This window comes from Spermophilus citellus (genome assembly GCF_964194105.1).
Source record: "Spermophilus citellus genome assembly, chromosome: X".
NCBI lineage: Eukaryota > Metazoa > Chordata > Mammalia > Rodentia > Sciuridae > Spermophilus > Spermophilus citellus.
The window spans coordinates 87,940,287-87,953,845 of NC_138190.1; the positions used below are offsets into that span (position 1 = coordinate 87,940,287).

At 34.8% G+C, this 13,559-nt stretch overlaps 1 protein-coding gene across 3 annotated transcripts in view; it reads left to right on the forward strand.

Moving 5' to 3' along the window:
- SYTL4 (synaptotagmin like 4) overlaps window positions 1-13,559 on the forward strand; it is a 67,575-nt gene that overhangs the window by 17,000 nt on the left and 37,016 nt on the right. For all 3 annotated transcript variants that reach the window (XR_014020066.1, XM_081277555.1, XM_081277554.1), the window contains 4 exons: window positions 11,193-11,372; window positions 11,623-11,838; window positions 12,168-12,277; window positions 12,513-12,615. Coding sequence is in view for 2 of the 3 variants with exons in the window: in XM_081277555.1 (XP_081133681.1) it covers window positions 11,263-11,372; window positions 11,623-11,838; window positions 12,168-12,277; window positions 12,513-12,615 (539 nt within the window). In the remaining variant the exon portion in view is untranslated. The remainder of the gene's footprint in view (window positions 1-11,192; window positions 11,373-11,622; window positions 11,839-12,167; window positions 12,278-12,512; window positions 12,616-13,559) is intronic.

Here is a 13,559-nt window from a genome sequence, read left to right on the forward strand (position 1 = left end):
GAATCTTTTCATATGCTCATTTGCTATTTGCATATCTTCTTTGGTGAAGTGTTGTATATTTTTAAAAATTTTTGAGGTGTTAAAATTATGGAGTATTCAGAATTCTTTAGATATTATGTCCTTATCAGTCATGTCATTAACAACTATTTTCTTCCAATATATGATTTGTTTTTTAAATTTTCTTTTAATTATCTTTAAAATAGCCAAAGTTTTAATTTGATGAAGTCTAATTTATTATGTTCTGCATCATTTTTTGGCTTCATGTCAGAAATCTTTGCATTTTGAAATATGGCTACCCAGTTTTTCCAGTACTACTTGTTGAAAAGACTATCATTTCTCCACTGAACTGTCTTGTAGCTTTATAAGGAAAATCAAATGACTCTAAACATAACAATTGATTTTTGTACTCTCTATTCTGTTCCACTGATCTATTTGTCTATCTTCATGTCAATATCACACTTGCTTGATTACTTTAGATTAATAATAAGTCTTGAAATCAGGTAATGTGAGTTCGGATTTTGTTCTACATTTGTTTTTTTAATATTTATTTTTTAGTTGCAGTTGGACACAATAACTTTATTTTGTTTATTTATTTTTTTGTGGTGCTGAGGATCAAACCCAGGGCTCTGCATGTGCCAAGCGAGTGCTCTACCACTGAGCCACAACCCCAGCCCCTCCCTCTACATATGTTTTGAACCTCATGATACATTATTAGTTTTCCTCTAAACAATCAATCTATATATATATATATATATATATATATATATATATATAAGATATTTTTTAGTTGTAGATGGACACAATACCTTTATTTTATTTATTTATTTTTATGTGGTGCTGAGGATCAAACCCAGGGCCTCACACATGCTAGATGAATGCTGTACCACTGAGCCACAACCCCAGGCCCTCAATTATATTTTTAAAATAAAATTAAATAATACAAGTATTTATACTCACATAATTGCCATTACATGTATTCTTCATTCCTTTTTGTATTATTTTCCTTCTGCCTGAAGGACTTCCTTTAACATTTTTTATAGAGCAGTTCTGATGATGATTAATTCTTTCAACTTTAGCATGTATGAAAAACCTTTATTTCCCTCTGTTGTTGAGTAATATTTTGTTGGGTGTAGAATTTTAGATTGATGAAATTTTTTCCCTTATATATCTTAGAGGTGCCCTTCCATTGTTGTCACAATTAAATTGTTTCCAATGATAGATTTGCTTTCATCATTATTTTTGTGCATCTTTATGTAAAGTGTCCTCCTTCCCCTACCCAGAGTGCTTTTAAGATTTTTCTTGTTATTTCTGGTTTTAAACAGTTTGACCATATGGAGTGGTTTTCTTTATGTTTCTTGTGCTTGAAGTTCATTGAGCTTCTGGGATCTGACAATTTATAGTGTTCATCAAATTTAGGTCATTATTTCTTTAAGTATTTTTTCAGTGCCTCCACTTCCTTTGATGACTCCAATTGCATGTACATTAGGCAGCTTGAAGTTATCCCACAGCTCATTAATTCTGTTATTTTTTAAAAATTTTTTATTTCTGTGTTTCATTTTGGATAGTTTCTGTGTCTGCAAGTTCACCATAATATTTAATCTGTTGTTAATTGTAACCAGTGCATTTTTCATCTGAGATGTTGTAGTTTTTATCTCTAGGTTTAAGTCTTTTAAAAAAAAAACTTTTCCGTGTCTCTCCTCAACTTTTTGAACATATACAATGTGGTTATAATAACTGCCTGCTTTAATGACTTGGTTAATTCTAACATTTATGTCAGTTAGTCATCTTAATTGATTTTCCTTCTCATTACAGATTCTATTTTTCTCCTTTTCTGTGTGCCTGGTAATTTTTATTGGGTACCAGATATCGAGAATTTTAACTTGTTGGGTTCTACCTATTTTGATATTACTGTAGATATTTTTGAGTTCTATTCTGGGATGTACTTAGTTGCTTGGTAACAGATTGATCCTTTCAGGTTTTTCTGTTTAGATTTGGTAGGCAGGACCAGAGCAGTGCACTGGTCTAGGACTAATTATTTCTCACTACTGAGACCCTCAGTACTCTAGCCAGTATGCTGTAAATCATAAGGTTTTCCAAGTTGATGAGAATAGGCACTATTCCTGTCCCTGTGTGAACAACAGGTATGGTACTTTTGAATTCTTTCAGGTGATTCTTTTCCTGGAGTAGTTTCCTCACAGATGTTCCATGCACTTATCAGTCCTTTGCTGAATATGTCAGGGAGACTAGGTGTAGGTCTCTAAATACCTTTCTCTATGCAGTTCTATCAATGCTGTATGTTATGAATTCTAGCTATTTGGATTTTCTCAGACTCTCAGTGCTGTTTTCTCAACTTGGAGAGTTCACCAAACTCTCCCAGGCTTCTTCCTTCCTGTACCATGGCCTGAAAACTCTCTTGAGACAGTAAATTGGGAAAATCAAAAGGTTCAACTCATTTGTTTCCCATCTCTCAGAGATCATAGTCCTGCATTGATTGATGTTCAATGTCTTGAAAACCATTACTTTATGTATTTTGTCTATTTGTTGCTGTTTAAAGCAGGGTAGAAATTCATCCTTTGTTTTTCATCTTGCACAAAAGTTGAATGACATTTTGAAATCTGCAATTATTTTGACCAATTATAATATGTAGCCCAATTTCAATTATCATCTTTCAAAAGTGTAGACATCATCACATTTCTTCTTTGACATAGCTAAATCGGTTCTAAATAACTATGTTCAAATGTATACAGAATGTGGCATACAGGAATATAGATAAATCACTAATCAGTTTCTGTGTAACACATATTATCACTTAACAAGAGCAGTTTAGTTTAAGGCTTCTTGGTTAAGACTCTGGTTCTTTGAAAGACTCTGGTTCACTTTTCATGCTCAGTGAGGTATAAATATTGCCAAAATCATTTATTATCCTTAGTCTAAATGGCAAAATACTTTTATCATATCACTTTGGTAGAATATGAGTGTTAATCCATTATAGTTTCATACAAAACCACCATATAATTACAGTTTGTACATTTAGAGGAATAATTTAATGCCAGTTCAACTTTTTAGACCATGAACATGAGTTAATTTGTCAGAAATTATTCTTTCACTTATAAGGTTTTCAGCATAATTACTCACTTAAAAAAGGCCTGAAATCTGACATAACTTTCCTACATACATATATGAATAGACCACAGTGAATCTAAAAAAAAAAATCCTGAAACTTAAATGATGTCTAGATACAGTTTAATTCACAGTTCATCTGTATTATCTAAAAGGAAATGAATGTCATGTTCTAAGACCTACTAGTTAAGCCTGAAAACATGAATACACATATATAAACTGACAAAATATGGGCTGAAGATGTAACTCAGTGGAAGAGCACCTGCATAGCTTGAACATGGACCTGGGTTTGATCCCCAGCTCCTCAAAAGAAAAAAAGCTAACACTGAGCATTCTCTGCTTTTGCATTTTTTAGCATTTTACATATTTCAAAAACTCCTTTAATCTGTAAAATGCAAGCCCAAAAGAGCAGGTACAGTTATCTTTTTTTAACTAATGAAGAAATTGAGTCACTGAGAGATTAGTAAATTGCCCAAGGTTACATAGCTAGTAAGTGATGAAGTTGGGATTCACATTCAGACAGTCTTGCTCTATAGTCCAAGGTTTTAACCAAAACACACATACTGTCTCAGGAAAACAAATTTTTTTTTTCTTCTCAGCTCTAATACTCCTCTTCAGCTTCTGTAGGTTTAAGTTTAAACACATATGCACAAATAGATTTCTGATTGAAAATATTCACTAAATATTTATTCAGCTCATATGGTATATCAGGCAACTATGCCAAGCCCGTGGAGATATGAGGTCCAGATATAGGTCTTGCCTTCAAGAAGATCACTTCTGGTGGAAATTTTATTTTGAACTCGAATATTATCATCTTTATATTTATACATAGCCTTCATGTTTGGGAAAGTAGGGGGATTAGTGTTCACAACAAATTTAACACAGCAAAATGTGTTGTATATTTGCTGCCCCATGCAGAGTTATTACTTGGTGTTTTCCTAATTCACATAAATTTTCAATTTTGGAAAACCAACAATGATTTTTAATCTATGTACTATTCTTATATGGAATTCTATACTTTTGGAAACTTTTTAAATATTTTAAGTTCTTTCCCAAGGTCATATAGATGATAAATAGGAGAGCTAGGATTTATCTCAAGTCTGTTTTACACCACTATTTTCATTATTACATGCTCCCTTTTCATTTTTTAAAACTGGTCTTTAGAATCTCAAATACTTTGAGATAACTTGTTCTTCCCCTTCTTGAAAACCAGTTGTGTGAATGTTAGTTTCAATGTTTATTCATTATTCTTAGTCTATAAGATTAGGATATAGGTTGGATATGTAGAATTGTACATAAATCTATTAAATCAAATGTGTTGTTAAACTTGTTTATATATTTAGTAAATTTTATCTGCTTGTACTATCAGTAGATGAGAGAGATATGTTAACCTCCATTTTTGATGGTAAAGTTTAGTTTAATGCTTTTTTAAGTATTTTCATTGAAAAAACAACCTGATTTTTAGTAATAATTGTACAAAATTGCTAACTAAACAAGCCACCTTTTCTAAAATATTTTTTGGTGAGTAGCATGGGTCCCACAAGGATATTATATTAAGATATTTCATCTGAGTCTTGACTCATCTGAATCCTGACACTGCAGGACTAACATGAAACAAATTGACCATCAAACTCAGGTTCTGACACTCATGTTATCTGAGCTGTGGTCTTCCCTGTAGTAATCCTTGCCCTTTTGACTACACACCTGTGACTGAATGGAAATAAAGGGCCTTAAGTTTTCTTGAGCTTTGGTTTCTCTATTAAACCCTTGTATTTGTAAATTCATAGTATCTTTATGGTCATAGCTCCTCCAACTTCACATTTGTCTTTTTTATTGTATATAACTGTATTTGCACCTACATTATTTTTCTGAGTTTGAGTTTTCAAAATGTGAGGCACCATGTATCACAAAATGATATCACTTAATTCATTGTACATGAAATCATTATTTTTATCCCGCAATTCCCTTTTTTAATTTTATCCCATAGTATAGGGAATGGTGGGGGAGGGGGTGAGGCAAAAGGCAAGTTTCTTTTCTAAGATTTAATGAAAGATTAAGTCTCATTATGGTTTGTGCTTTGATCTACAGGTTATTTAGAAGTACCTTCATAAATTTCTGAAAAGTGTTGATTAAAAATTCTTTTATTGATTTCTTATTTAATTTCCTTCAAGTCAAAGATCATGGTTTGCATGAAAAGGATCTAAAAAAGATTTATTGAGACCTGAATCACAGCCTAATACATGGTTAATTCATGGGATAAATATTCCATATGTGCTTGAAAGAGTGTAATTTTCCAATTGGATATAGAATTTTTCACATGTCCATTAAATCAAGCTCATATTGTTGTTCAACTTGCTTATATATTTAATAATTTTCTATTTGTAATGTTAATAATTGAAATAATTATTTAGAGGTATGCTAACCTAGCAGTTTGATGGTCAAGTTTTAAATTTCTCTGTAGTTGTACTTAATCTTCCTTTATGTATTTAAAGATGTTTTATTACTGGGTACAGGCTTATTATCTGTATGTTGTCATCTTCCCTCTCCTTTATTCTTTATTGTCTTGAATTTTTCCATTCAGATATTAATATGGCTACCTAAACCTTTTTTTTGGTATGCATTTACTTAGTACATATTTTTCCTTTTTTTTTTTTGCTTTCAATCTTTCCCTGAATTTATATTCTAGATATCCCCCTTATATATAACGCATTGCTGTATTTTTTCCTTTATTGAGTCTGTTTTCTCTGTATTTAAAGGATAAGTTTTGCTCATATGTGTTTTATATTTATAAATATATTTGAACTTGTTTTAACCATCTTACCTTTTGTTATTCTGTTTGTCTTTTACCTCCTATGTTTTCTTTTTTCTCTTTTAATTTTTCTTCCTATTCTGTTTTCTTCTCTCCATTACCAATTCTGCAAGAACCCATTTCAATTTAGCTGACTTGAAACAGGGTCAGTGTTGGAAACAGAAGCTATTGGTGGTTGAATGTAGGGTGGGGGTGTGATATAGCTTCTGAAAGGAGTCAGAATGGCAAGTGATAGGGGAAGAGAAAGCAGAGAGCTAATAGAATTCATGGTTGATGGGCTTAAAATATTTTTTTACAAGTGTGAGACAAGGATGCCTAATAGGTCTAGAGGGAAAGAAAGTGGGAATGTAAAATAAACAAAGGCTTAAAATAAAACCCAAAGGGACTAGGTAAGCAAACTGAACAAGTACAAGGAACAGGATTTGTGGGTGACTACAAAAAAATAAATCTGAGACTTTAGATAAGGAATTGCATAGTATGTGGTTATGGTAGTAAACTGTTCAGGCATTGATATTGATTTGGGATTTTTAGGGGCACTTGTGGTAGAAGGATGAAGGTTGTGGTAGTCAGCATTCCTTTACTGTAATAAAATACTTGAGATAACTTATAAAGAGGAAATATTTGTTTAGTTTCACAGTTTTAGAGACTTAAGACCATTATCATTTGGCCCCTTTGCTTTGGGTCTGTGGTGGTATAGCACATCTCTGCTTCTGTGGCTGAGAAAGTCCATTTACCTCATAGTCGAGTGCACAAACTAGGTTCTCACAATCCCTCTTGAGGGATTGCCCCCAGTTACCTAAGCCCTCCCACTAGGCCTCACCTCTTAAAGGCTCCATTACCTTCCATTAGGACCAGACTGGGGACCAAGCATTTAACATATGGGTCTTCAGGGGACAATTCAAATCTAAGCTATAGCAAAATTACGTGGATATGGAATATACTGGTGAGAGATAGTCAGAGTTGAGCTGTCTAAATCCAGAATGTATAGGAAAAGAAGATATTAACAAGAGGCAAGAGGACTAAAAGAAAATTAGGGCTAAAGAGACTTTGGTCTTGATAAGGTTGAAGAATGGGTATAGTGGTTATGAACTGTAGTTGGTGTTATGATTTGGATTTGGAATGTCCACCAAAACCTCATGTGCTGAAGGCAATGTAGCAATGTCCAGAGGTAGGGCTTTTGGGAAATGGTTGGGTCATGAGAGCTATAACATCATCAGTGGATTAATCCATTTGATGGATGAGAATTGGACTACTGGGATGCATAGAAACTGTAGGCAGGTAGGGGCATGGTTGGAGGAAGTAGGTCACTGAGGTCATGCCTTTGAGGACTAAATATTGTCCTTGGCTCCTTTCTCTCAATCTTTCTCTGTTTCCTGGCTGCCATGAATGAGCTTTTCTTCACCATACCCTTCTACTATGATATTCTGCCTCATCTCAGGCCTAGAGTAATGGAGTTGGCCAACTCTGGACTGAGATCTATGAAACTGTGAGCCAAAGTTGACTTTTCCTCCTCTAAGTTTTTTTTTTTTCAGGTATTTGTCATAGTAACTGAAAGCTGAATAATACAGTTGGAAAGTGGGGATTCTTGAATTTAAAATTTCAGAGAGAGGCAGTTCTGGTTATTCAGGTCTGTAAATGAAAAATAAAGGAAAGATATATGGTGCTAATAGTTCTATTTATTTATGGTACTATCTTCATTTCCTCAAAGATATTCCTACTTCCTTAGTTTTTGATATTACTTGATCTCATTATGCTGTGTGGCTTTCTCATTACAGAACTCTGCTGCCTTTCCACAAGTACCAGTTTTCTAATAAATCTGGTATTATTCTTATTTCCACTGTAGTTGCATGGCAACTGGTATTACCTATTTTATCTGTGAACCATTGAATTTTGGCCAGTGCTTCAGCCATAATTATACATATGAAAATTTATTTCCACATTATTTGATTATTCCCTTGAATATTTTATAATTGCTTTCACCTTTATTCTGCCTGGATAGAGCCAGTAGAATACCAGCTCTAGAATCAGATTACCTGGGCTTGAATCCCAGCAAGTTCACTTTATTCTTAGGCAAGTTAACTTCATGTCCCCTGAATCTTCATCTATACAGTGGAGATAATAATAGTTACTTACTCTTGGGAAATAATTAAATTAGTACATATGCAAACCATTTGTTTGGAATCTAGTAAATTCTGAATAAATGGAACTATTGGGGTGGTAATGACAGTGATGGTGATCAAAATATTGGTGTCACATGAAAAATTATCAGATATTGTATTAGGCCAGATGTATAAGAGAATATTAAAAAATATTTACTTGGAGTGTATATATTCCCCTGGGGTAAAGAACTAAGAATAAATCCTCAAGAAGTATGTTAGAAAGGGTCTCTGAAAGAAGTTTTGATACTTATCATTCAATAAAACTGCAAAATTGACAATTCGAGAGAATATTGAGGGTTCAGGAACGTGTATAGCTTTTCTATGTTGTTTATACTTTCTGTTGTTTTTAAGCAATTAGTAAAAAATAACAATAAAGTGAAAGGGGCTTATTTTCTATCTTCAGGGGAGAGCAGAGGAGATAAGCATGATTCTTATTTTCTTTCCTAGTTTGTCTACGCTGGACTCGTTGTCTGCCATGATTACCAAATCTTTATTTTCAGAACAGTTTTCCTCCTGAGGCCCAGGTACCTCCAACTACAACCTGGGCTTAATTCCTGTATATCCTGTATGCAGCACAAACAATATGGTTAAAAGAAAACTTCGTGCCTTCCAAACCTGTTTTTTTTTTTCTTGTATCGCCTGTCATTGTGAGGGCTGTCACCATCCAGTCTAATTGTCTAACCTAGACATGTGAGCTAGGCTTCTTTAGCTTCACCTTCTTCATCTTCTACCACTTAGTCATGCCATTCTGCCAGTTCTCCTTGAACCTATTCTTGGTTCCTTTGTTTCAATTCTTGGCTCAGGTATTTATAATTTTAGAAAATTCAATAAGCATTTATATTCTAAACAAGTGTTCCAAGCATGATTGACCCTTTGTTGGATATTATTTAATTTTCTTGACAACCTTTCAAGGTACCCCCTTTTATAGATGAGAAACCAAAGGATTACAGATATAAAATTATTTGTCCAACTAGTTAGAGGCACAGTTAATAATCCTAGGTTGTCTTTTGCCTGGACCACTGCAATAATCTCCCTGCCTCCTTTGAATTGTTTTTTCTTTGAAATGTAAAGGGAAGACACAGGTTAAAAAATCAGAACTATATAAACTAAAAGGTTAAAATGGTCTCCTCTCAAATCACCCCAAGAAAAACTAATGATTATGTTTTTTTATTCTAGATCTTATTCTTTGAATATACAAATGTTTAGATACTTTATAAAAGAGATAATTCTTTATTATCCTAAAGTTACTTCTTGTCACTCATGGACATATTTTCCATGTATGTATGTATCTACCACATTTTTTGAATGGCTACATAGTATTCTATTATATGGAAGCATTATTTTGTTTAATGATTTCTCTGTTTAAGAACTTTTTTGTTCTTGGGGCTGGGGTGTAGCTCAGCAGTAGAGTGCTTGCCTAGCACATGCAAGGCCCTGGGTTTGATCCTCAGCACCACATAAAAATAAGTAAGTAAAATAAAGGCATTATGTTCAACTACACCTAAAAAATAAATATTAAAAAAAGAACTTTTTTATTCTTAAAATAATGTATTACTCAGCTTTAAAGAAGAATAAAATTATGACATTTGCTGGTAAATTGATGGAGTTGCAGAATATCATGCTAAGTAAGCCAATCCCCCAAAACCAAAGTTTGCATCTGATATGCAGATGCTAATTCAAAATAAGGGGGCACTAGAGAAGAATAGAGTTACTTTAGATTATGTAGAGGGGAGTGAAGGGAGGGGAAGGGATATGGGGATACAAAGGATAGTAGAATGAAATAGGCATTATTACCTTGTGTACATAAATGACTGCATGAGTGATGTGATTCTAAACATGTATAATCAGAAAAATGAGAAATTATACCCCATTTATATATGATTCATTCTACCATCATGAATAACTAATTAAATATTTTTTAAAAATGTAGCAATAACACTCTTATATAAATAGGCCCTTCCATAATATTTATGTGACTATTTTTATTATGTAGATTCTTATTATTGCCTATTTTAGAATGTGATGGGTGGTACCAAATGCCCTTCAATTAATTCTTTGAATAAATCTCTCATACTATAAATACCAATCTTTGTAAAATGAATTATATCATATCATTTCTAACATCAAAAAGCAAAACCAAAGATGTTTGTTGGATTCAAATTATTGATACAATACATTTTTAAATTCTTCATTTTAAAGAGTATTTAAACTTTATGATTGGGTCCCAATCTAACTTTCTTACCATTTTTCTTCCATGAACAAATATGTTCTCTGTTTGATAATGCAAAATCCAAATCTTATGTAAAACCCTCCCATCTATATAGATCTCTCTCCCCTTCACTATGTAAGATAGAATTACTTACTTCCTTCTCTGAATTCCCATGTACTTAATTTATAATACTCCTGACAGCACTTGATATATTTTACTGTCCTCCAGTGTGTCTGTCTCCTCCATTACTCTGCAAACTTCCTAAGGGCAAGAACTGAGTCTTATTCATATCTCTATCTCCAGCACTCTGCATAATTCCTGAAAGAGTGGTGCTCAACAAATCTTCATGAAATGGTGGAAGATATTCTTCAGTTGTAGTGATAGTACAACAAGAACTTTGGGAGGTAGAGTAGGTAGTGTAATTTTTTGAAGCATAGCCCCATACTGACTGAATACAGGAATGTAGAAGCTGGTCAGGAATGGAGAAATTGGACTAAACTGGCAGGAGTCCTCATGTGATTTTTCCTTACACTACAGACACCAGCTGCCTGTTTATTTGGGTTACTTGAGAACATTTAAAGTAATGAAAATTGAATGATTGAGGATCCACTTGGTAGATTGAGAGTTTGACTGTTTCATGCTCTTTTTAGACTCTAATGCTTATGCTAAAAGATCCAATCATTTCCCACAGTTATGAATAACTCCTTGAAAAATCAAAAAATCTTCATTTTTAGGGCATGACTCAAGTTGGAAGAGGAATAGTAAATAGATTAGATACTTTTTTTTGTCTCTGTAGCCTAGTTCAAGAGGAAAGTAGCCTACTGAAAGGCTCTAGAGCTGTGGGCCTATTCTGGAATAAATCATCTATGTGAAATGGGTTGTTCTTTCATTTTAGGCAACGCTGGAAGTTCTCCTTGTTCGGTTGCTTTGAAGAAAGAGGAGTACAAGAGAAAGTAGAATACATCATGTCAGAGATACTAGACCTCTCTTTTCTGTCTGAGGTGGAAAGGGATTTGATCCTTAATGTTCTACAGCGAGATGAGGAGCTTCGGAAAGCAGATGAGAAAAGGATTAGGTAAGAGTCCAAGAAATAGTATAAGGTCCCATTCCCTTGACCAGTGATATCTAGGCTTTTCTTTTTGCTTCTCTTTTGACTTTCAGAAGAAATTGTGTACATGACATTTACAATTCTTTGTTGGGTCAAGTTGGGCTCTGAGTTTGTTGCTTTCACATAATCAAATAGTGTGTCTTTGCCCCTCAACTCTTCTCCATCTGACCTACACAGATCCTGAATCCAATTGTGCTTGTCTTTTGGGGCTTGGCAGGCGACTGAAGAATGAACTACTGGAAATCAAAAGGAAAGGGGCCAAGAGGGGTAGCCAACACTACAGTGATCGGACCTGTGCCCGGTGCCAAGAGAGTCTGGGCCGTTTGACTCCCAAGACCAACACTTGTTGGGGTTGTAATCACCTGGTGTGTCGGGACTGCCGCATCCAGGAAAGCAATGGTACCTGGAGGTGCAAGGTGTGCGCCAAAGAAATGTGAGTGTTAACCTATGGCTGAGTAAGAGAAGAGTCCTGACTATGGTATTCAATTCTTTTCCTCAGTCTTTGACAGGAGCCATTCTGCATCCCCCCCCCCCGCCCCGGTGCTGGGGATTGAACTCAGGGCCTTGCACATGCTAGGCAATTGCTCTACCACTGAGCTACATCTTCAGCCTTTTTTAGATTTTATTTTGAGACAAGGTATCGCTAACTTGCCCAGACTGGCCTTGAACTTGTAATCCTTCCTCAGCCTGCCATGTAACTTGGATTAAAGGCATGTATAACCATACCTGGTACATTGGTCATTTTCTTTCATTCCTTCCCAGAGAGCTGAAGAAAGCAACTGGAGACTGGTTTTATGACCAGAAAGTGAACCGCTTTGCTTACCGCACAGGCAGTGAGATAATCAGGATGTCCCTGCGGCGTAAACCTGCAGGTACTGGGCTTTTCTAGGGATGGTTCCCTGTAGGACTTACCCTTAGCCATAGATCCTAGTGTGTTCTGAATGGTGGAGTCTTAACTCCATGGGCTTAGATGGTTTGTGGGAATATAAAAGATTGTACCGCCATCCCTTCTGCAAGTGTTATGATTTTGTAGGAGATGCTGTGAGCATTGTTTCCCTTTCCTACACTCATCAACACCACCCCAATATGCTTTTGTTTGTCTTTAAGCAAATAAAAGAGAGACAGTGGGACATTCCCTCCTTCATCAGACACAGATGGGTGATATCTGGCCAGGAAGAAAGATTATTCAGGAGCAACAGCAGGAACCCAGGTGAGAACCAAGTAGTTATTTAAGGAAATGCTACAACATTCCTTTAATTCTTTTATTACTTTTTAGAAATTCTTCTATCTCATAGATGTTCATTATAAGAATATTTGGATACTACCATACTAGTGTCTGTTGTATTCTGCTGCCTTTCCTATCCTCTACTATCCCTCCTCCCCTCCCTTCCACTCCCATCTTCTCTCTCTACCCCATCTACTGTAATTCATTTCTCTCCCTTGTTTTTTTCCCCCTTTCGCTTCACCTCCTCTTATATGTAATTTTGTAAAACGATGAGGGTCTCCTTCCATTTCCATGCAATTTCCCTTCTCTCTCCCTTTCCCTCCCCCCTCTTGACCCTGTTTAATGGTGATCTTCTTCTCATGCTCTTCCTCCGTGCTCTTTTCTTAGTTGCTCTCCCTATATCAAAGATGACATTTGGCATTTGTTTTTTAGGGATTGGTTAGCTTCACTTAGCATAATCTGCTCCGATGTGATTCTGCAATCTGTATACGGGGGAAAAATGGGAGTTCATAACCCACTTGAATCAAATGTATGAAATATGATATGTTTTGAACAACTAATAAAAAAATAAAATAAATAAATTTTTAAAAGAATATTTGGAATACGCAGAAAAGGGTAAAAGGGAAAAATCAATCCTAATTCTAAAACTCATGTAAACAGTAACATGTAAATAGTAACATTTGGGCATATTTACTTCATAAGAACAAGCTGAAGGCAAATAAAAATAACACATAATCATTATTTTAAAAAATTAAACAGTAGTCCCACCAGCAGTGTATGAGTGTGCCTCTCCCCCCACATCCTCACCAACACTTATTGTTGTTTGTCTTCATAATGGCGGCCATTCTGACTGGAGTGATATGGTATCTTAGAGTAGTTTTGATTTGCATTTCTCTAATTGCTAGAGATTATGAACATTTTTTCATATA